Genomic DNA, 22,585 nt, shown 5'->3' on the forward strand with positions numbered 1-22,585 from the left:
ACCCAGTATTGCAAGAAGGAAAAAACAAAAACAAACAACAACAACAACAACAAAAAACTTCAGGATGAGGTGGTGCATGCTTAATCACAGTACCCAAGAGGCAGAGGCAGTTAGATCTCGGGAAGTTCCAAGCCAGCCAGTGAGCCCCTATCTAAAAAAAAAAAAAGAAAAAAAAAAAAAAAAAAGGGTGGTGGTGGGGTGGGGGGAGTGTTAGATCTGGGTTGATGGTGGCAATGTGAGAATAAAAGGAAGAGGAGACCGACCCCAACAGAAACAGAGTGCTTTTTACTAGAACAATGAAGTGGAGTCGGTACCAAGTGCAGGGGGATTGGGGTTTTAGAGGACAGAAAACTATGGGGTGGAAATTTTTATCTGTGTGTTGTTCCTTCTTCGGGGCTGAGGCATGCCAGCAAATGTTATTTTTGTTTTTGTTTTGTTTTTGGTTTATCACGACACAGTTTTCTCTGTGTAGCCTTGGCTGTCCTGGACTCACTTTGTAGACCAGGATGGCCTTGAACTCACAGCAATCCGCCTGCCTCTGCCTCCCGAGTGCTGGGATTAAAGGGGTGCGCCGCCACACCTCCACCATGCCCGGCTGCCAGCCTTGTCAGGCTTCTCCTGGCTCCTGCCTGCAGATGTTCTCACTACTGTGTTGCCTTTCTTGTCAGACAAGGTGTTACCGGTATACAGGGAGCCTCTGAGCTTGTCTGAGGCTCTTGGCTTTAGACCGTTATCTCAGTCACTGTCCTGCTGCTGTGAAGAGACACTATGACCAAGGCAGCTTAGACAAGAAAGCATTTAACTGGGGGCTTGATTACAGTTTCAGAGGGTGGGTGAGTCTATGAGCATCACCGCGGGAGCGTGGCAGCAGACAGACATGGTCCTCAAGCAGTGGCTGAGGGCTGATGCACAGCAGGAGGCAGAGAAAGACCCTAGGCTTGGAGTGACCTTTTGCAACCTGAAAACCCAGCCTCAGTGACATACCTCTTCCCATAAGGCCACACTTCCTAATCCTTCCCAAACTGTTGTGCCAACTCGGTATCAAATGTTCAAATATGTGAGCCGCATTCAATCTACCACAATCAATCACTGGGTGGGGTGGCACACACCTCCAGCACTTGGGAGGCAGAAGTAGGTGTACCTCTATGAATTTGAGGCCAGCCTGGTCTACAGAGCTAGTTCCAGGACAGCCAAGGCTGTACAAAGAAACTTTGTATCCAAAAACCCAGAAAAAAGAAAGAGAAGGAAAAATAGCTTGGGCCTGTGTAGCCATAGTGGCCTTAGGGCCATCCGATCCAGCACACTCTCCAGTCAGCACAATCAAAGCTCACAGGTCTCACTGCAGATTCTCTCTGTTTTTCTCCAACACAATCACATTTTCATATTAGTCAACCCATACAGCGACAGAACAAGAGTGAAAAGTCCATGTGGTCACTTCCCAGAGATAGAGATCCTACACCCTAGACCCAGGACCCCTGACCTTGCTTAGCAAGGTTCTCAACTCCCCAAAACTGAGCACACTCCAGGGCCAAGAGAGGAAAGGCCTGTTCTAGGATAGAAAGCAGCAGCCAGTCCTGGGCTGTGGAGAAGCCCCTTTGCTTCTCCATTACCAGCAGAGAGAAGAAACCGCAGAAGCCACAGAAGAGGGCTAAAGGACAAGAGAGCCGAGGAGGCAGCGACAGGCCTGAGATGGAGGGAGACAGGAACAGGAAAAAGATAAAACTTTAGAAGTAATGAAAAGGGGCAGTTGGTGAGAATGTTGTAAGGGGAGGGCTAAGAATAGCAAGCCAGGAGGCTGGAGAGATGGCTCAGAGGGTAAGAGCACTGGTTGCTCCTCCAGAGGTCCTGAGTTCAATTCCCAGCAACCACATGGTGGCTCACAACCATCTATAATGAGATCTGATGCCCTCTTCTGGCCTGCAGGTGAAACTCTGTATACACAGTAATAAATAAATAAATCTTTTCTAAAAAAATAAATAGGAAGCCAGATGGGATGGGGTGGCAAAATAGGGAGCGAAGAGGAAGAATTAGGAAGAGGCTTTATAGATACAGGCTCCTAGAAAGAGACAAGATGCTCAGCCTTGGGGTGAGTGTTCTTCCCTTCACTGTCCTCCCCACCCAAGAAGCCAGACTCCTGTAGCTGAGATGCTGTGAGAGAGAGTGGGGGGGGGGTCGGGGCAGGGGGGGGTGGGACAAATGGGAAGAGGTTAGAGCATTTGGCCTCCAAAGGAAGCTTCCAAGCTTCTGCTCATCTGCAGACAGGCATCCTGGGATCTGGGAGACAAAGATAATGGACCTCTCAGGGCCCAGTCTCTTGACTGGCTGAGCCCCAAGTGCCAGGAACCAGTTTGCCCAGGATCAGTATGGCATCTTTCTTCATTAAGGGCAGGGAGACAGGATTTAATGATTAAAAAATAAGATGCCAGGCAACAGATATTATATGGAGTTTATTAAATGAACATGGGAGAGAAGGCAAGGGGGGAGGAGCACAACAGAGACAGAGACAGAGAGGAAGAGAGGAGGAGAGAAGAGGTAAGGGGGGGAAAGGGGGGCTTATCTTTTTATATACTGGGCAGGGCCACGCCCAGAGGCAGGTAGGCAATGACATCACAGGTAGGCAGACTGAGGCAGAACCCTAACACAGGACACTTAAGAGTTGGTTGTTAAAATATAATAGAAGGGGAGGCAGGAGCCAACTCAGCAGGGGGGATGCTGAGTCCAAGGCTAGCTTGGGCTACATGGGAAAGAATAGGGAGAAGAGACAGGGAAGAAGGATGAAAGGAAATGGAAGGTAGTATAGGGAAAATTTTGGTTTGTTTGTTTATTTATTCTTGGTTTTTCGAGACAGGGCTTTCCCCGGCCGGCTGGATAGAGGTGACCCAGCATTCAGGAGGCAGAGGCAGGTGGATGAGTTCAAAGCCAGCATGGTCTACAAAACGAGTCCAGGACAGCCAGGGAATACACAGGGAAACCCTGTCTCGAAAATCAAAAAAACAAAAACCAAACAAAAAAAGCCTGGCGGTGGCGATGGACGCCTGTGAGTTCAAAGCCAGACTTGTCTACCGAGTGAGCTGCAGGGCATGGCTGTCGTGGCCGGCGCTCTACCTTCGGGCGGGGCTTCCACTCCCTCACTCTCAGCACTCCCCATTCCTTTCCCCCCTCCTGTGCCGCTTCTAATAAACCTGCTTTTATGTATTATAGCTTCGTCGCAATTAGCTCATTCTGTTTATTCAATCAATCAGATAGCTAGGGCTACACAAAGAAAGAAATCCTGTCTGGAAAAAAGTGAAACCAAACAAACAAAATAAAAACCCAACACCCCCATAAAAACTTTTATCCCTAAAAAAAAAAAAAGACTTTTATCCCTTAAGCCGCCTAGGCTGGATGACGTCACTGGCGGGCGCAGCGGAAGTGGGAAGCACTACGAGCCACGCGTCACCGGAAGTCGGCCACACAGCGCGTGGAGTCGACCCTCATTGAACATCCTGCATCGGAAGTGAGCGGTGTGCGCCGGAAGCGGCTACAGAGGCGGCCTCGTGGAGAAGCTGGCAACATGGGGCAGTCGGGACGGGTGAGGCGCAGCGGCCGGGGCGGGCATCATGGGGCGCCGGTGGGGTCGCGACGGAGGCCGGGGCGCTCACCGCCCGCTTGTCGTCCTCGCAGTCCCGGCACCAGAAGCGCGCTCGCGCCCAGGCGCAGCTCCGCAACCTCGAAGCCTACGCCTCACAGCCGCACTCGTTCGTGTTCACGCGGGGCCGAGCAGGTCGCAGTGTCCAGCAGCTCAGCCTGGATGTGCGGCGGGTCATGGAGCCCCTCACCGCCACCCGCCTGCAGGTGTGCATCCCCCCAGCCCTTCACCTCCAGTCCCGGGGCTTGGCTTCATGTCAGCAGCGAGGGACTCCGGCGAGGACTTGGGTCCTGAGATTGATGGTTAAATTAAATAGCAGAGCGCCTTCCTTCCATGTCGGAAGCCTCCCCCCACCCCCCCCCGCTGAATCCGGAGCACAGGTTTGATCCAGGCGTAATGGTGTATAGGCGAAATCGCAGCACTCGGGAAGTGGGGTGGGGTAAGGTCACGTTGGAGGCCTGCCTTGGTTCCATAGTGTGGTCTTCTGTAATAAATACAGGCATGAGGCGGGGGTGGGCAACCGAGAGATGACTCAGCGAGAAAAAGGGGCTTCTTGAGTTCACTTCCCGGACCTCATGTAGTGGAGGGTGAGCCAGCTCCTGAAGGTTGCCTTCTTACCTCCACCTGTGCCCCTCTACATGTTTACATACAAAATAAGTGCTTTATGAAAGTTATTGTTGAGTGCTGGGCCAATAGCTTAGGGATACAGTTCAGTTGTCAGGACCTCCAAAACCGGAGTGGTGGTCAGAAATAGCATCTCAGAATCCTCAGTTTAAGCTTCTTTGCTTAATAAATAACCTGTATCCATCCCTTTCTGTAATTAACAGATTCGAAAGAAGAACACACTGAAGGACTGTGTGGCGGTGGCTGGCCCCCTCGGGGTCACACACTTCCTTATCTTGAGCAAAACAGACAACAGTGTATACTTGGTGAGTGGGCGCCACACCATGCCCTTCCCTTCTTTGCCCTAGCTGCTCCTGTCTCGTGATGAGTCCACTGCCCTGATCTGTTCTGATGCTGGCTTCAAAGTAAACGCTCTGAAGCAATGGAGCAAGGCTTACCCTTTGCCCTGCCCCCTAGCCAGACACCTCCACCCTCACCCATCTTTTCTTTGGCAGAAGCTGATGCGCCTCCCAGGAGGTCCCACTTTGACCTTCCAGATCAATAAGGTGAGGGGTAGAGGTGATGCTAGAGCCCAGCTTGCCTGGGGAGGGCCCTGGTCACACAGATGGTCCTTAGCCCCTACCCTCCCTTTCAGTACACGCTGGTCCGGGATGTGGTCTCTTCCCTGCGCCGGCACCGGATGCATGAGCAGCAGTTTAACCACCCGCCCCTCCTGGTGCTCAACAGCTTCGGCTCCCAGGGCATGCACATCAAGCTCATGACTACCATGTTCCAGAACCTGTTCCCATCCATCAACGTGCACACGGTGGGCCAGATCTCCGGGCTGCTGCGGGGGCTGAGGGCGGTGGGCAGCTGGACTGGGAATGGGTATTGCAGGCCCTATGTTGGGTCCTCGTGTGGAAAGACTCACTGGCAAGATGCAACTGACTTGGCCTTAAATTCAAAGGCAGGACTGGAGCTGGCATGATTTTGTTACGGAGACAGGATCTCGTGTATTTCAGGCTGCCTCCAACTTTGTGGCTGAAGCTGGGCTTGAACTTGTGATCTTCTGTCCCTTCTGTGCTTACCACTTTGAGAGGTGTACAGCTTGTGGGCAAGCACTGTACCAACTGAGCTCTACCCGGTTTTCTTGACCTAAGGTCAAAGGTTAGCCCATGCTGGGCTTAGCCTCAGCCACCCAGAAGGACTAAAGCTTCAAATACGCTCTTGGCACTGAAGTTCTCAGGGCTCTTACAAGGCCCCGCTTAGTAAGAAGTCTGATGGGTAGCTTTGGTGGCTTCTGCAACTGAGACTTCTAGCCAGGGCTCTAGACAGTCTGTAGACACTCCCAGAACATTCCTAGTGTTCCCCCTAGACAGGACTGCTGGAGAGAACCAGCTCACAGACCCCCTCTCCCTGACCCCTAGGTGAACCTGAACACTATTAAGCGATGCCTCCTCATTAACTACAACCCCGAATCCCAAGAGCTGGACTTCCGACACTAGTGAGTGTTGGTGGGGGGACGGGACTTAAGGCGGGACACTCGTGCACCTGATGAGAACTCTGCTGCTGAGACTCGTGTGATTGCTCAGACTCAAAGTAAATGCCCTGATGCACGCACAGAAGGAAGGAGCAAGGAACTGACCTTGGACTCTGTGACCCCTCACCCCTCCCTCTGCTCTCACCACTGCAGCAGCATCAAAGTGGTTCCTGTGGGTGCCAGCCGGGGCATGAAGAAGCTTCTGCAGGAGAAGTTTCCTAACATGAGCCGGCTGCAGGACATCAGTGAGCTGCTGGCCACGTGAGGAAGTGGGTGGGTGGCAGATGCCCCTGCAGGGATCTGCAACTCAGGTGGAGCACCCAAGGTAACCTGCTGTTCCACACAGGAGTATGGGGCTGTCAGATAGTGAGGTGGAGCCAGACGGAGAACACAATATCACAGAACTACCCCAGGCTGTGGCCGGACGGGGCAACATGCAGGCCCAGCAGAGTGCCATCCGGCTTACAGAGGTGAGGGGCAGCTCATGGTGACTCTCACAGCCCCCAGACTGGAAGCTAGCCTGACTCTCTTCCCATCCATGTTCCAGATTGGGCCCCGGATGACACTGCAGCTCATTAAGATCCAGGAGGGTGTTGGGAACGGCAGTGTCCTCTTCCACAGTTTTGGTGAGGGGACGGGGTGAGGCTAACCTGTGAGAGCAGTGCTCAGTCTCATTGTGACCTTGACAGATATGTCTGGTCTTTCTCACCAGTGCACAAGACCGAAGAGGAGCTGCAGGCCATCCTGGCAGCAAAGGAGGAGAAGCTACGGCTCAAGGCACAGCGTCAGACCCAGCAGGCGGAGAACTTGCAACGCAAGCAGGAACTGCGTGAGGCCCACAAGTACACAGGCACTGGGCAGAAAGGTGGGTGGGAACCTGGGCACCTGGGCAAGCTGGCTTGTGACACATTTGTCCTCCAGGAAGAAGAGCCTGGCAGGTATGAAGCGAGCCCGTGCAAAGGCTGACGGGGACAGTGATGCTGAGGACCCGGGGGCACCTCCAGAGGCAGTGGGGACCAGCCAGCTTGAGGATGATGAAGATGATGCTGAGTATTTTCGCCAGGCTGTGGGCGAGGAGCCTGATGAAGGTGTGTGGCAGACCCTGTGCTGGTGACACCTGAGGCCCTTTCACTATTTCTGAGGATCTTGACCATTTCTTTCCCTACAGACATGTTCCCCAGAGTGCCCAAGCGGAGAAAACAAGAAGGGCCTCCAGGCAAGAAGCAGCGCAAGAAGCAGGGCGAGAGCAAGCAAAGGCATGGTTCAGGCAGGGGCCAAGGTAGCAGCTGGCGGCCTCCAAAGCTTCAGGGCAAATCCCAAAGAGTCAAGACCAAGCTGGGACCCAGAGCCACACGCCGGGACAAGGGTCCAACATCAAGGAGAGGAACCTGAGCCTGCCTGGCAGTGGATGGACCGTGGATGCCCCAGATTGGGGCCCGGGAGCTGCCCTGACCTCCAGCGCAGCCCGGTTTCCTTTCATAAAGGAACTGCCCAGTTCTTCCCTACAATAAACCTGAACGTGGTGCTTTTTTGAGTCTTCTCTCTGGTTGGGGTGGGGCAGAGCTAACTTGGTTGTGACAGGCCAAGAGACAGGCCCAGCCCAGATAGTACAAGGAGGAAGTGGGGTAGGTGGGAGGTGTCACCCTGACTGGCTAGACAAGTTGAGATGGGCTGGTGGCCACTGCTGGAAACAGAACCTTGTATAGGAGCCGCTGTGAGGACCATGGCTGCCCATAATCAATCAGGTGAGCCAGCACTCAGCCAGTTAAGAAACAGGACATGTGCTAAAGTGGGGCTGACCAATCTACCACATGCCTGCCAGCTTGGAGGGACAGTAGGTAGGGGACTAAGGATGGTGGGAGGGTGCTGCTGGCTGTTAAGACATTTTGGGGTGGCCAGGCCGGAGGTGGTCTTGTATACTACAAGTCTTCAAGAGGCTACCTGGTTGGTGTCGATGGCTGATGGGGAGGGGAACAGTGCAAGGCTTTGTAAGTTGGGGGTAGAGTTGTTGGGAATGCTGAGGCTATGGAGTGGAGACCTCTGACATATCTTTGGGAACGCTCTGGTGGTTGTGGGGGGCCTGGCACCTTCAGGAGGGGTGGGCAGAGAGGGTCCTGTGGCTACCCCAGCTTGTTTCCAAGCCAGGTTTAATGTCCTGGCCCATTCCACCTGAAGATATGTTCTTCCCGTCAGACTGGGACCTGTCAGACTGCATCTGCTCAGCACTCACTTGTAGGAACTGATAGGCAAATTTAGGAGCCAAGATGTAGCTCAGTCAGTTACTCTATCCACAGCCTGCTTGGAAGCTGTTGATGAGGTGTACAGGCGTGCCCAGCAGGGCTCCCTCTGGGCCATCCTGATGGCAGAGTTCCTGGTGGTGGTCGGCGGCAACGGCCTGGCCCTGTATCGCTTTATCACTCAAGAGCAGAGGCCCTGGCACCCAGCTGTGGTCTTCTCTGCGCAGCTGGCAGTCAGCAACCTGTGCTATGCAATGACACTGCCGCCTCTGGCTGCCTACTTCTACCCACCCAGAAACTGGAGCTTCGGGGAGCTGGCCTGTCGCCTGGAGTGCTTTGTCTCAACCTGCAACCTGCTAGGTGGCATCATCTTCATCACCTGCATCAGCCTCAGCCGATACATGGTGGTCGTGCACCCCTTCTTCACACGGAGACACCTGCGACCCAAACATGCCTGGATTGCCAGTGTTGCCAGCTGGATCACAGCCATCCTGCTGGCTGCCCCCATGCTCAGCTTCTCCCGCCTGGAACGGCCCCCACCAGGCCTTGGAAAATGCAGCAGGGCCAATCCTAAGGCCTGTGTCAAGTGCCTGCAGATGGGAAGCAGGCAGTTAGAGGCCTTCAGAACCTACAGTCTGGTACTGGCAGTCCTGGGTGGCATCGTGCCTCTGCTGCTCACACTGACGGCATACAGTGCCCTGGGGTGGGTGGTGCTGCGCAGCCAGGGCATGACCACAGCCCAGAAACTGCGTGTGGTAGTGCTGGTGGCCAGCGGTGTGGCTCTCTATGCCTGCTCATACGTGCCCTACCACATCACAGTAGTGATCCTTCTGAACACGTTGTTAAGCTGGCTGACTCAGTGCTCCAGCTTCCCCAAGGAGTCACAGATTTTGAAGCCAGAGCTGGGGCCCTTCTTTGGCTATCAGCTGACACGCACCCTTGTGGCCCTGGCCACATGCATACACCCCCTGCTCTACATGGCTGTGGCACCCAGCCTGGGCTGCCACCCATGCCACCGAAAGCCTCAGCACAAGAGCCCTCACCAAGACCAGCCTGTAGCAGGCAAAACCACACCCCAAAAGCAGCTGAGCCTACCTGATCTACCTGAAGCCTCCTTGCCACAAACTGGGTTGTGACAGCAGCTCTGAGATGCCAAGGGCGCTCTATTTAGCCCCCTCAAGGCTGGTATCTTAACCAGTGGAGGGCGCCTCTCATACAGACAGGTCCTGGGGACCAGACAGATGGCTTGCAGGTGAAGAGCACTGGCTGCTCTTCTAGAGGTCCTGAGTTCAATTCCCAGCACCCACATGGTGGCTCAAAACCATCTGTAATGTGATCCGAAGCTCTCTTCTGGCCTGTAGGTTTATATGCAGGTTGCATATTCATACATTAAATAAAGTTTCATTTTTGGTTTTTCGAGACAGCGTTTCTTTGTATAGCTTTGGCTGTCCTAGACTTGCTTTGTAGACCAGGCTGGCCTCAAACTCACAGATCCACCTGCCTTTGCTGGGATTAAAGGTGTATACCTACAGTCTTTTATAATAAACTATGCTCCTATATGAAAAAAAAAAAGGTGTATACCACCAACCCCAGCTTAAATAAATAAATCTTAAAAAAAAAAAAAGACCTTAGGCTGAGGGAAGAGGGCAGTTCCACCCTCATACCCCCAATCCCTACAGGGAGACTCATGAAAACAAGCAGGACACAAGTTTATTTGAAGTCTGTTTACTGGAGGCTTTGTCTTTGATGGTCTGGGTGACAGCAGCAGGTAGTAAGTGTCTATTAGTTCGTTGATGGCCTGGAAAGAGGGAGGGAGGGAGGTGGTAAGATGGGGACTTGTGTGCTAAAGGGTACCTGAGACTACATGTGTACCAGGGAAGCCCAGGCCTTGCCTTCTTAGGCCCAATGGCCACACAAGGTTTTCCCCAGAGACAATAAAAGGACTGTCCTTCAGACAGGCCTCGTACCACATAGTGGACAGGGGTGGGACTTACTTGGCCCACTCGACATTGAGGATGAGGTGGTCGTAGCCGAAGCCAGATACCCCTGCAATGGCGCGTGCAGCGTCCTCCCGGCGGTGGAAGCTAATAAAAGCAAAACCCTGGAGGCCGGGGAGGGGCAGATATTCGGATGGTAAGAAGTGGGTCACAGGACACTTGTGATCCAGCCACCCGCTCCCCAGACCAGCCTGCGCACCTTAGACTGGCCAGTGGTCTTGTCCTTGGCCAAGTAGATGCGAGAGATGGAGCCAAAAGGCCGGAAGAGTTCCTGCAGGTCAGTCTCACGAGTGTCCTCAGACAGGTTAGTGACACGGATGGTGGCATTGTCGTCGGCTTTGTGGGCAGGGAAGGGCGAGGAAGCAGTGAGAAGCATGCCATAGCTGGACCCCACGCCCAAATGCAGAAGTAATTATAGGGTGTCTGGTTACCCACTCGCCTGGTTACCCTCCTCACCTCTACGGTTTGGCTGCATAGACTCCCCACGGCGGCTGGCCCCGTCCCGGAGACTTGGGGGCACATATTTCCCTGTTTTGTTCTGGGCGGCCTGCACAGGCTCCAGCTCTGGAAAACAGTGGGCAAAGGTAACACTCAGCCCACGCCCCCAGCTACAGGCACCCAGTCATCCTTTGGTGACTCAAATGTCATGTCCAGGAAGCTACCACGAAGTGAACAAGCCACAGAACAGACATGATCCTGCACCCATAGCCCGGCACTGCAGAGCCTACAGCATCCAGACCACAGGCACACAAAGTGAGGAGTGTCCCTAGGCTGCTCATCTATGATGGTGAGAAACAAAGTTCCACGCCTGTATATAAATGCACGCTGCACGCAACACACCAACACACACACACACACACACACACGTTACAATAAGTCGTCAACCAAACTGCACAGGAATGACCATGCCCAAGCTGCTCAAACTTGGCTATAGATGCTGTGAGGAAAGAAAACAGCACACTACAAAAGAACAGCGAGGCCCCTCCCAGCGGCCCCAGGCCACACCTCCAGGCAGTTTCTCCTTCTCCCCAGTGGACAGGCCCAGCTGCTCAGCCAGCTCCTTCTGCATGGGTCCTAGTGTGTCCTTGTAGGGGCAGCGGGTAGTCCAGTGGTCGCCCTTGCAGATGCGGCAGGACACAATCTTCTGGCCCTTGAGCTTGTTCATTGGGTCCTCCTCCTCCTGGCAGTTTAGGTCCTGGGGGGGGGATGGGGGAACGGCTCAGAGGGGGCTGCTAGGCCCCGCCCACTGCACTGCACTGCAGCCCCGGCCTCACCCTGCTCACCTCTTTGCTAGTGATGAATGTCATGGAGACGTCATCACTGACTGTGGTGGTGGCCACGTTGGGCCCTGGTGGGTCAAACTCTGAGTTGCCAAACTTCTTCCAATTCTGGGCTCCCAGAAGGATGAGGAGAAGTGAGGAAAAAGGCAGATGAGATCCCACAGTAGGGTACCCCAGACAGACAGCCACGCCAGGGCCTGAAACCCCACACTCTAGTCTCCAGGGAGGCCTTCCATGAGATAATGCTGACAATTCCCACTTCCTTGTTTCTCTGTGTAGCCCTGGCTGTCCTGGACTCTTTGTAGACCAGGCTGGCCTCGAACTCACAGAGATCCACCTGCCTCTGCCTCTGGAGTGCTGGCTGACAATTCTCACTTTCTAAGCTAGACACGGTGGTGCTTGGAAACAGGAACCAGAGGACCCTGAGCTCCACAAGCTGAAAACCATCCTGAGCTACATGAGGCACTGCCCTCCCCCCCCTCAAAATAGACAAAAAACAAACAAACAGAAAGGGAAAAAAAGGTATTGGTAAGGTGGCTCAGTGTGTAAAAGTGTTTGTCATGCACTTGCATCTGAGCTTGATTCCAAACTCTCACATATAAAAAGCTAGGCATGAGGGTTAGGGACCCCACCCCAAAAGAGTAAGTTAGGGAGTGAGATGATAGAGCAATTCAGTCAACATCCTCCTCTGGCCCACGTGTGCATACAGGTGCATTAACACCCCTGCCCCCCCCCCACACACATACCTCACACACCATGTTCACTCACACACATATATTCTTTCTCTCTCTCTCTCTGAAACGGGATTTCCTTGTGTAACCTTGGCTTTGTAGACCAGGCTGGGCTCAAACTCACAGAGATCCACCTGCCTCTGACTCCCCAAGTGCTGGGATTAAAGGGGTGAGTGAAAGGCAGACACAGACAGACACACACACAGAGGGGAAAAGAAAAAAAATCAAGGAGAGAGAAAGATTAAGAGTATGCAGCACCGGGGCTGGAGTGATGGCTCAGTGGTTAAGAGCACTGCCTACTCTTCCAAAGGACCTGGGTTCAAGTCCCAGCACCCACATGGCAGCTCACAACTGTCTGTAATTCCAAGACCTGACACCCCTATACTAGCACATGCACATAAATTAAAATTAAATAAAACATTTTTTAAAAAGTATGCAGCACACAACTGTGCCACTGGCAGTTCATGGGCAGGTCCATGGGTCCCACCAGGGATGAAACAGGAGCCGTGCAGATCATGGGAACTTGAGCTAGTTAAACCTAAGACTCATTTCCTTCCTGTGAAATGAGAACCACAAAGCTCCCTGCCTCCCTGGGCTGGAGACTGGGGAATTTGCTATGTCTTGCTATGGCATGGGGCCACGCTCTCAAACATGTTGCTGTCCTTCCTCTAGAAGCCCTTGGCCCTTAGTAAGGAGAGGCTGCTTCTTCAGGTAAACAGGACAAAGGTGCAAGAATCTAAGACAGGACTCGGGAGGCTGAAGCAGACACGTTTGAGAATTTGAAGACTACACAGCAAGAGGCTCTGAGAAATAGTAAGCCAGGTGAGGTGGCACACCCCTTTAACTCCAGCACTCAGAAGGCAGAGGCAGGTGGATCGCTATGAGTTCGAGGGCAGCCTGGTCTACAAATCGAGTCCAGGACAGCCAAGGCTACACAGAGAAACCTTGCCAACACAAAACAAAACAAAACAAAACAAAAATAATAAACAAAACAAAAATCACAGGCAAGAAGGCTGGATGCTTCAGGACAGCATTTGTCACAAAAGTACCCAGAGTCCAATCCCAAGCACCCACAATGAAAAGCTGGGCACAGAGACGTGTACTTGTAATCCCAGTGCTGGCCAGACAGGAAGTAGAGACAGGAGGATCCCTGGGGGTCAGTGGCCAGCAAGCCTATCTAGTTCCTAATAACAAGAAACCATCTCAAACCAAGAGTGGAACATGCTGGAGAAATCATACTGTACGTACACACACACCCCCGCGGGGCGGGGAGGGGGGGGGGCGGACTGGGGATCTAACCTCATCCCCTCCCAGGCCTTATACTTTCAGGGCCAGGCACTAAACCTTAATTCTACATCAACAACAAAAATAATTAGCTTTCCAAACTCCCCTGGGTCAGTCCTGGGGAACACTGCCCCCACAAAACGAAGTAGGAGGGTCTCACCTTTCTCCTTGCCACAGCCTTTGATGCCTTCCGGGTCTCAATCCTGAAGGTTCTGACAATCTGAAGATGTGGGGAGGGGGTGGGGGTGGGGTTTCGGAATGTCAGGAACTTCTTCAACCATCCACTCACGCCCCTCACCCTCAATCTAAGTCCCCGCCCCCCCCCCCAACACAAAGGCACGGCGAACATCTGCGCCCATCAACCTCACCTTGAACTTCTTGCCATCTTCATCGATCTTGTACTCGGTCACCGTCTTTATGTTCCCGTTGATGACTTCCTTGGGAGGTGGCAGGGGGTCTGGAGGGAGATGATAGAAACAGAGTTCCGGGTAATGGTTAGAAAGTAGGCTCGAGGGGAGGAAGGGAGGTGGGAGGGATGGAAGTCGCTCACCTCCAGGCAGTAACTCCGGCTCTGGACTGGTGTCACCGGTGGGCAAAGGGATTCCTTTCAGGAGCTCGCTGGTGACACATTTGTCTGCCAGAAGGGACGCAGCGGGGAAGAAAAATGAGCCACAGGACTGGAACTTTTAAGCCAAGGTGGATGGGTTTTTGGGGGGTGACACCCGCTTCGGGGGCAGAGCGCAGGGCGGGGGTGGGGAGGGCAGCGGGCAGGCCATGCGAGGCTCTAGCGTGGACGTGGACACGGACACGGGGGTATCGCTGCGGGCGGAGGAGCGCACAAGCACTCACCGTCCTCTCCCTCCTCTTCCACCTGGTCGGCCCAGCTGGGCTTCGAGCTGCGGGGACACGAGATCGGTGAGCGGGTCCCGGCCCCCGCGCCGCCCGGGCCACCATACACCCCAGAGCTGCCCCCACATCGCCTCTCTGGCGATCCCGCTGCCACCCCACGCTCACTCAAAGTCGCCAGTCGGCATCGCGAAGTCTTGCTCCACGCAGCTCCAGCCCGGGTAGGGAGCGGAAGCGCGGGGAGAATGAGGCTTCCGGTGCCGCGGCTGCAGCCTAGAGCGGCCAGACCGCGGGGAGCACAGCGCCACCGTGCGGACAAAAGTGGACACGCAGGTCTCGTGCGCCGCGAAGCTCTGGGAGCCAAGCTGGAAAAGGAGTGTGTGTAGACCAGACTGGCCTCGAACTCACAAGGATCCGCTTGCCTCTGCCACGTGAGTGCTGAAATTAATGGCATGGGCCACCATGCCCGGCTCTTTTGGTTTTTTTTTGGGGGGGGCTGTGTTTTTGTTTTTGTTTGGTTTGGTTTTGGTTTTGGTTTTTTGGGTTTTTTTGAGATAGGGTCTCTCTGTGTAGCCTTGGATGTCCTGGACTTGCTTTGTAGACTAGGCTGGCCTTGAACTCACAGAGATCCGCTTGCCTCTGCCTCCCGAGTGCTGGGATTAAAGGCGTGTGTCACCATGCCCAGCCCAAGAACCTCTTAAAAAATTTCCCCCTCCTTTTTGGGGTGATGAGAGTAGGGGTGATGAGAGTAGAAGTCAGTGTCTCGCTCTGTAGCTAAGATAGTAACTCCCACACTCTTCAGTCTCAACCTCGAAAGGGCGGAAATTACAGGCATGAGCACCACACTCAAGTTGGCCTTGAAGCCTTGAACTCACAGCAATCTTTCCCACGTCACCCCTCTCCCAAGTCCTGGAACCAAACATGAAACCAACACATCCGAGACTGATTCCTTCTCTTCCTCCTCCTGGAGAATTAGGGTATTCAGCCACCAGTAATCCCACTACTAGGCAAGAAGGTCATGAGTTAAAGGCCAGCCTCACCTACCTCTTAGATTCCAGGCTAGCCTGCTCTACATGAGACTCTATCTTGCTTTGTTTCCCAGGATTGCCCCTGAACTCCTGAATGCAAGCAATTCACAAATAGCTGGGACTACAGCTGTGTGTTAACAAGCCTGGTTGAAAAGCACATGTGTCAAGGAGGCTGTTGCTCCGTACTGTTTGGCGGACCAGCATTCTGGTCCTGATGTGGGAGAAACAGGCTCAGAGCAAAGCTTTGTGCTGGGACATCCTTGCTCTGAGCAAAGGGTCAACTGGCTTCCTGTGCATTCTTTTCTCTGTAACATGCTAGGTCTTATCACAAAACTGTGTGTGTGTGTGTGTGTGTGTGTGTGTGTGTTGTGCTCTGTATGTTTGAAGACAACATGCTTGTGTGTACACGAAGCCTTCTGCCACAACACACATGTGTATGTCAGAGAACACTTTGCAGCCAGCTTCTCCTTCTACTGTGTGAGTCTTGGGACTTGAGCTCAGGTCTTGAGGCTTAGCTGCAAGCCTCTTTAGCTGCAAAGACATCTTGCAAGCTCTACTCATGTCACCTTAAGCTATTTGCCATGCTGAGCTCTTGTCCACAGAGCTACGCCCCTAGAATTCTGGGATAATCTTCTTCGTTTATTGGATTCTCTGCCTCTTGGAACATGCATTCCAAAAAGCCATTGTTAGCTTGGGATGCTGGGTTGGGGGATGGAATTCAGGGAGATGGGCACACTGGAGATGACCTGTATGCCCAGCACTTAGAACTTTTATCTTGGGGTTGGAGAGATGGCTCTAGAGGGCCTGAGTTCAATTCCCAGCAACCACATGGTGGCGCACAACCATCTATAATGAGATCTGGTGCCCTCTTCTGGTGGGCAGGCACACATGCAGACAGAACATTGTATACATAATAAATAAATCTTAAAAAAAAAAAAAGAACTTGTATCTTTGGGGTTTTTTGTTTTGTTTTGTTTTTTGAGACAGGGTTTCTCTGTGTAACCTTGGCTGTCCTAGACTCGTTTTATAGACCAGGCTGGCCTCGAACTCAAATCGATCCACCTGCCTCTGCCTCCCGAGTGCTGGGATTAAAGGCGTGCGCCACCACGCCCAGCTAAGCACTTGTATCTTGGCCTGGCAAGGTGACGTCAGTGGGTAAAGGTACTTTCCACAAGCCAGTCAATTTGAGTTCAACCCCCAGGACACATACAGTGGAAGGAAGGAGAGAAGTGATTCTAGTAGGCTGTTCCCTGACCACCGCGTGTGTGCCGTGGCGTGCTCTCACACGCTGAATTGTACTGGAATTCTAGGAAGATTATTGTATCTAGAGTAAACATCAGACAATAGTTATTTTTCTAGAAATACTTAGACCTTAAAGAAATCTTGCATGAGCCGGGAGTGGTGGCACACACCTTTAATCCCAGCACTAGGGAGGCAGAGGCAGGTGGATCTCTGAGCTTGCGGCCAGCCTAGTCTACAAAGTGAGTCCAGGACAGCCAAGGCTGTTACACAGAGAAACCCTGTCTCGGAAAAAAAGAAAAAGAAATCTTGCATGGCTGTTTGAGATTCAGTTCACAGAGGCTGCATCTCCCTGCTGCCAGCCAGGCCTTAACTCATCCCCAAATAGCCTCTTTCTTTGGTAGACTCTCTTGGCTAACAACACTGACATGAACCAGGCATGGTGGCGCACACACTTGGCAGGCAGAGGCAGGCAGATCTCTGTGAGTTCAAGGCCAGCCTGGTCTACAAAGCGAGTCTAGGATAGTCAAGGGTACACAGAGAAACCCTGTCTTGAAAACAAAAACAAAGAAACAAACAAAACCCAAAAAACACCGACATGAATTAAAAATGCAATGAAATCAACAAGATCAGGCAACATCCAAGAATGGTCATAAATGGTGGGTGGCTGACTTAAACTCCACTTAAAAAAAAGATTTATTTATTATGTATACAGTATGCATCAGATCACATTATAGATGGTTGTGAGCCACCACGTGGTTGCTGGGAACTGAACTCAGGACCTCTGGAAGAGCAGGCAGTGCTCTTAACCACTGAGCCATCTTTCCAGGCCCAAAACTCCATTTTTTTTAAAAGAAAGATTTTATTTATTTATTGTATATGAGTGCTCTATTTGCATGTATACTTGTTATGCCAGAAGAGGGCATTAGATCACATTATAGATGGTTGTGAGCCACCATGTAGGTGCCAGGAATTGAACTCAGGACCTCTGGAAGAGCAGACAGTACTCTTAACCACCGAGCCATCTCTCCAGCCCTTAAATTCCATTTTTAAAAGTGTTTTTCTCTTTAAGGATGCAATAAACAAAATGGCCTTTAATCCCAGGACTCAAGAGGCAGAGTCAGGTGGACCTCTGTGAGTTTGAGGCCAGCCTGGTCTACAAAGGGAGTCCAGGACAATCAAGACACAGAGAAACCCAGTCTTGAAACCACCCCCCACGTCCCCCGCCCAACCGCAATAAAAAAATTCCAAGACAGAAAAATTGAGAGTTTAAAGTCAGATGAAAATGATACAAATATAGTTGGTTCGTGTATGAATTCCTCAAGTAACAAACAAAAACCAGTCTTTATCGTCCAGGCTGGAGAACAGGGTCACTGGAGGATTTTCTGTGGAACCTCAGTATGCTTTCCTGTGAGAAAACTCCTTGCAGTAGCCGCTAGAGGGCAGAGTAGAGTCAGTTAGTTGAAGGAGGAGCTTGGGGGAACCAAGGTAAGATCCGAGCTGCAAAGACACCTTTTAACGACCGGGCTGTTTTAGAAGTACAAAAACTAAAGAGAGTACAGACAGGATTTTTCCTTGGAACCTAGTAGTTTAACTGGTGAGCAAATCTGTGGAAAGATGTGAGAAGTCTATGCAGTGGTGGCACACACCTGCTATCAGGCGCCCGGGCAGCTGAGGTGGCAGCAAGGAGCCTCAAAGGCACCGCGCAGCAAAAACCTGTGGAGAGAACGTGGTCTTGCCTGGGTCTGGGCCCAGGGTGAAGGCAGCCTCCGGATGCTACCACTGAGGCTCTGTCTCTACAGACTGATCAGCAGCATCTGTGATAGACTCGGAGGAGCCATATCAGCCCAGGATTGAAGACAGGGACCGGCGACTCCGGCCGGGCTATGGTATTGCAAAAGGGACCATCAGGGAGGGGGAGGAGGACATTGAGGAACAGGAGGAGGGGGTGGGAAGAGAGAAGAGAGAAGAGAGACAGAGAGAGAGAGAGAGAGAGAGAGAGAGAGAGAGAGAGAGAGAGAGAGAGAGAGAGAGAGAGAGATCAGAAGTTTCAGAGGTTCCTGTCCACTGCGGCGCGAAGTTGGAAGATTCACCAGCGAGCGGCGAGCTTGGTGGAGTCCCCCAGGTTCGGTCTACGGACAGTGCGGCTTCTTCTGTCGGGTAGAGAGGATCTGTTAGATTCCCGGAGAATTACGCCAAGGGATTTGCCCCGAGGAACTGATACCCAGAAAGTTTCATTCGTGTTCTCCTTAATCTCCTTTCCCTGCAGTTTAGGGTAGTCGGGTTGTAAGGGAGATAACACGCCTTTAAAATAAATTACTAATAAAATTGAATTGTAAAGGAATCAGCGCCAACAAAAACCTATAGATAGAGTTGCTCTTTTTCTGGGGAGCAGAGTCTTGTGTACCCTTGGCTGGCCCTCAAACTTGCTGCAGAGCTGAGTATGACCTTAAAGCTACGGACCCTCCCACCTCCACCTCCCTAGTGCTGGGATGACAGACAAGCGTTGTCACACCTGGTTTATTTAGTGCTAGAAATGAAGCCTGGTGCATGCCGGGCAAGCTCTCTTAGTCATGTCCAAAAGCAATTTAGGGAGGAAAGGGTTAATTTGATCTCCGAGTTGAGTCTGCAGTCCTACACTAAGGGAAGGCAGGGCAGGGGCTGAAGGCAGGCGCTTGGACACACGATCTGAAATAGGGGCCATGGAGGAGCGTTGCTCACTGCTTTGTGACCCGTGGCTCACACAGTTGGCTTCTGGTTGTTTTGGGTTTTCTGAGGCAGAGTCTCTCTCCCAGCTATTCTGACACTAACTGTTCAGACCGAGCTGGCCTCTAACTCAGAGATCCGACTGCTTCTCAAAGAGTTCTGGGGTGAAGGGCATGGGCCACCATGCTCAGCCCTTCAGTAGGCTTTAGAAACCAAAGAAAGAGCTGGGCTTGTGTGGGATTAGGGAACAACAGCCGGGCGTTGCTTCTCCCCTTCATCATCTGGGTCCCAGGGATGGAACTCAGGCTGCCAGGCTCGGCTTCCAGTGTGTTTGTCCACTGAGCCACCGTCATGGGCACAAGTTTTTAATCGGGGGGTGGGGTAGGGGAGGTGAGGTAGGGGATGGGGTGGGGGAGGTGGGGTAGGGGATGGGGGGGGGGATCACCAAGCATGCCTCTGGTGGAAACCTTTCTCTTCACCCTGCCTTAAATTCACCTTCCTGTTGGCATTATCTTTGAGGAGGCCGACTTGAGGCTTGCACGGTTTTTTTGTTTGTCTGTTTGTTTGCCTCCATGCCTGGCTGCCTTTCAAACCCCTTCCTCTCATTAGAGGCTGGGCTGTTGGGAGAGGCAAAGAGGCATGTTTGTTGTTTAGGCACTCCAGAAGCAGAGACAGGAAAATCAGGAGTTCAAGGCTGACCTCAGCTCCATAATGAGGCTGCGAACAGCCTGGGTTAGAGGAGACTATCTCAGAAACAGAATATAATTCTGCAGCGTTTACAGAGGGACTTGATTGCTCAGGTCCTGTGGCATTCTACCCACTTTTAGGCATATTTACCTTAAAAAGAAACAGCAGCCGTTGGCAATAGTATTTTGGCCAGCCCTTTGAATCCCTTGAGTCAGACAGAACCATTCACCTGGGAATAGGGCAACCTCAACAGTGGAAGAAAGTCTGAGGCAGGAGGATCACTGCCAGTTCATGATCAGCCTAGGCAATCTATATACTATCTCAGGCCATGGCTCACACCCAGAATCCCAGCATTGAGGAGGTTGAAGCAACAAGATGAAGGCAAGTTCAAGGCCAGCCTGTGCTAAAGTGGGATCCTGTCTCCCCGCCCCCTCCCAAAGATTTATTTATTATGTATACAGCATTCTGCCTGCATGACAGAAGAGGGCACCAGATGTCATTATAGATGAATGTGAGCCACCATGTGGTTGCTGGGAATTGACCTTTGGATGAGCAGCCAGTGCTCCTAACCTCTGAGCCATCTTTCCAGCCCCAGGACCCTGTCTTAAGAGACCAAAGGGGCCCAGAGAGCATCTGGCCTGGACAGTGAACAGAGGTGGGTGCAGACTCAAGGTTGTTCAATTGATGGTTGACTGTTCAGCCCTAAGGAGGCAGTTTACACCACATCCCTAAACCCGAGAGGAGGGTGGGAAAGAGGGTAAGAAGCAGAGGGCTGTGATGCATCTTCTGGACAAGACGGTCACTGCAGACATGCTCTCAGCAGCTTTGGCAGCTAACCTGCACAGGACTGTCCCCAGTCAGGTGTGGATGAAGAGGGGCTCCCCAAACCCTGCCCTCCCCGCCGAATTACCCGCAGATATGGATTCTAGAGAGTTACGTCCCCACGGGGAGCTCAGCAGGCTCCAATGTCTAGTTCCTAACGTGTGGTCACACAGACGGTCCAGGTTAAAACTAGTGGGCCACAAAACCAACAGGTGGGAAGGTGGGAAGGAGACACAGGGAGTGACAGGGACTGCAGGCAGGTAAGACGGTGTAGGGAGGGAAATCAGAATGTATAACACACGAGGAAATTGTCAGAGAACAAATGGGACAACCGGAGTTTGGATCCCCAGCACCATGTAAAATGTGGGCGGGCCTCCTGCGCCTGTAACCACAGCGCTAGCAAGGCAGGCACAGGAGAATCCCTCAGGCTTCCTGGCTGCCAGCTCAGCTCAAAACTGATGCGCTCTAGGCCCAGTGAGAGATCCTGTCTCAAGGAATAACGTGTCGAGTGAAAGACCATTTGTCAGCCTCCTCTGGCCTGCACACAGGCACTCATGGGTACAGGCACCTGCAGGCACCTGCATATCCAACACATACATGCACTAACCAAAAATGGGACCAGCAGGCCATCCAATGCTGAATCTGCCTGCGTGTCCTAACCCTTTACAAGTACTCACCCCAAAAAGGAAGTGTGGATCAGAAAGCTCAGGAACAGGCATGTGCCTGTCATCCCAGCACCCAGAAGGCCCACATAGGAGTAGGGGTTCAAGGCCAGCCTGGCCTACATGAGACTATCTCAAAGTTGTTTTTGTTTTTCAAAACAGGGTTTCTCTGTGTAGCCCTGGCTGTCTCTGGAACTCACTCTATAGCAGAGCTGGCCTCAAACTCAGATCCACCTGCTTGTTTTTTGTTTTGTTTTGTTAAATCTGTATGTTTTGCATACGTATGTGTATGCATGAGTGTAGTACCCAAAGAGGCCAGAAGAGGGTGCCAGACCCCTGGGACTAGAGTTACAGGCAGTTGTAAACTATTATGTGGGCACACCGTCCTGCCAGGCGGTGCTGGCACATGCCTCTAATCCCAGCATCGGGGAGGCAGAGGAAGGCAGATCACTGTGAGTTTGAGGCCAGTCTGGTCTACAATGTGAGTCCAGGACAGCCAAGGCTACACAGAGAAACCCTGTCTCAAAAAAACCAAACCAAACCAAACCAAATCCAGGCTGAGCTCTGTCTCTCTCCAGTTGGCTTGTTCTGTGGAAATTCAATAAGTAAGCTACACAGCCACGCTACAGTGGCACACTCCTTTAGTCCCAGCACCTGGGAGTAGAGGCAGAAAGATCTCTATGCAGATCAAGGCCAGCATGGTGTACAGAGGCAGAGTTCCAGGACAGCCAAGGCTACAGAGAAACCTTGTCTTGAAAAAACAAAAACAAAAAACCTAAAAAAAGAAAAAACAAAAACAAAAAGTTAAACTTAGGTAGGGAGAGGTCAGGAAAGGGCTTGGAGTTGCTCTCTTTAATGGCTTCAAAGTGACCAACACACCTCTCCAGTGGTGAAGATGAGCATCTACCAACCCACAAGAACCATTCTCAGCCTGTGCAGGTGGCACAGCAGGTGAAAGGGTTTGCAGGTCAAGCTCAATGTCCCAAATTTGCAATGGAAAGAAACCCGGAAAATTATCTGACCTCCACATGTGCACTAGGGGACAGAAGGACACGGACAGACACATAGACACACACTACAGTGTAACAGATGGGCCTAATGGCACACACCTTTAGTCCCAGCACTTGGGAGGCTGAGGCAGGCAGACCTGTGAGTTCCAGGCTAGCCTGGGCTGCAGAGTGAGACCCTGTCTCAAGCCCTACCCTGGGGGAGTGGGGTGGAAAATGCAATTAAAAACTGTGAGGTGTGACGGAGCAGTTAGCGCTGGACTTGGAATGCAGGGGCAGGCAGATCTT

At 52.3% G+C, this 22,585-nt stretch overlaps 3 protein-coding genes and 2 non-coding genes across 5 annotated transcripts; 4 read left to right on the plus strand and 1 right to left on the minus strand.

Annotated features, from left to right (window-relative positions):
• The first annotated feature begins 3,439 nt into the window (after positions 1 to 3,439).
• On the plus strand, positions 3,440 to 7,321 carry Ppan (peter pan homolog). The gene is made up of 12 exons (XM_051155967.1): positions 3,440 to 3,571; positions 3,664 to 3,834; positions 4,456 to 4,557; positions 4,747 to 4,797; positions 4,887 to 5,057; positions 5,659 to 5,735; positions 5,925 to 6,032; positions 6,118 to 6,241; positions 6,319 to 6,397; positions 6,484 to 6,613; positions 6,693 to 6,859; positions 6,940 to 7,321. Exons 1-12 carry the CDS (start codon positions 3,554 to 3,556, stop codon positions 7,161 to 7,163), a joined length of 1,422 nt encoding a protein of 473 aa, XP_051011924.1. The 5' UTR covers positions 3,440 to 3,553; the 3' UTR covers positions 7,164 to 7,321.
• LOC127198826 (small nucleolar RNA SNORD105) lies at positions 4,603 to 4,685 on the plus strand. Its single transcript, XR_007831868.1, has one exon. It is a non-coding gene; the product is annotated as a small nucleolar RNA SNORD105 (small nucleolar RNA).
• LOC127198829 (small nucleolar RNA U105B) lies at positions 5,773 to 5,853 on the plus strand. Its single transcript, XR_007831870.1, has one exon. It is a non-coding gene; the product is annotated as a small nucleolar RNA U105B (small nucleolar RNA).
• Positions 7,322 to 7,437: 116 nt separating the features above from the next.
• Positions 7,438 to 9,158, plus strand: P2ry11 (purinergic receptor P2Y11). Its single transcript, XM_051156794.1, has 2 exons — positions 7,438 to 7,485; positions 8,008 to 9,158. Exons 1-2 carry the CDS (start codon positions 7,438 to 7,440, stop codon positions 9,142 to 9,144), a joined length of 1,185 nt encoding a protein of 394 aa, XP_051012751.1. The 3' UTR covers positions 9,145 to 9,158.
• An 823-nt stretch (positions 9,159 to 9,981) lies between these two features.
• Eif3g (eukaryotic translation initiation factor 3 subunit G) lies at positions 9,982 to 14,413 on the minus strand. Its single transcript, XM_051155968.1, has 10 exons — positions 14,315 to 14,413; positions 14,150 to 14,196; positions 13,851 to 13,934; positions 13,669 to 13,757; positions 13,461 to 13,520; positions 11,289 to 11,393; positions 11,011 to 11,200; positions 10,462 to 10,569; positions 10,205 to 10,341; positions 9,982 to 10,109 (listed from the first exon to the last, which is right to left on the minus strand). Exons 1-10 carry the CDS (start codon positions 14,332 to 14,334, stop codon positions 9,999 to 10,001), a joined length of 951 nt encoding a protein of 316 aa, XP_051011925.1. The 5' UTR covers positions 14,335 to 14,413; the 3' UTR covers positions 9,982 to 9,998.
• Positions 14,414 to 22,585: the final 8,172 nt, after the last annotated feature.

The sequence above is a fragment of the Acomys russatus genome, chromosome 14 (assembly GCF_903995435.1).
Source record: "Acomys russatus chromosome 14, mAcoRus1.1, whole genome shotgun sequence".
NCBI lineage: Eukaryota > Metazoa > Chordata > Mammalia > Rodentia > Muridae > Acomys > Acomys russatus.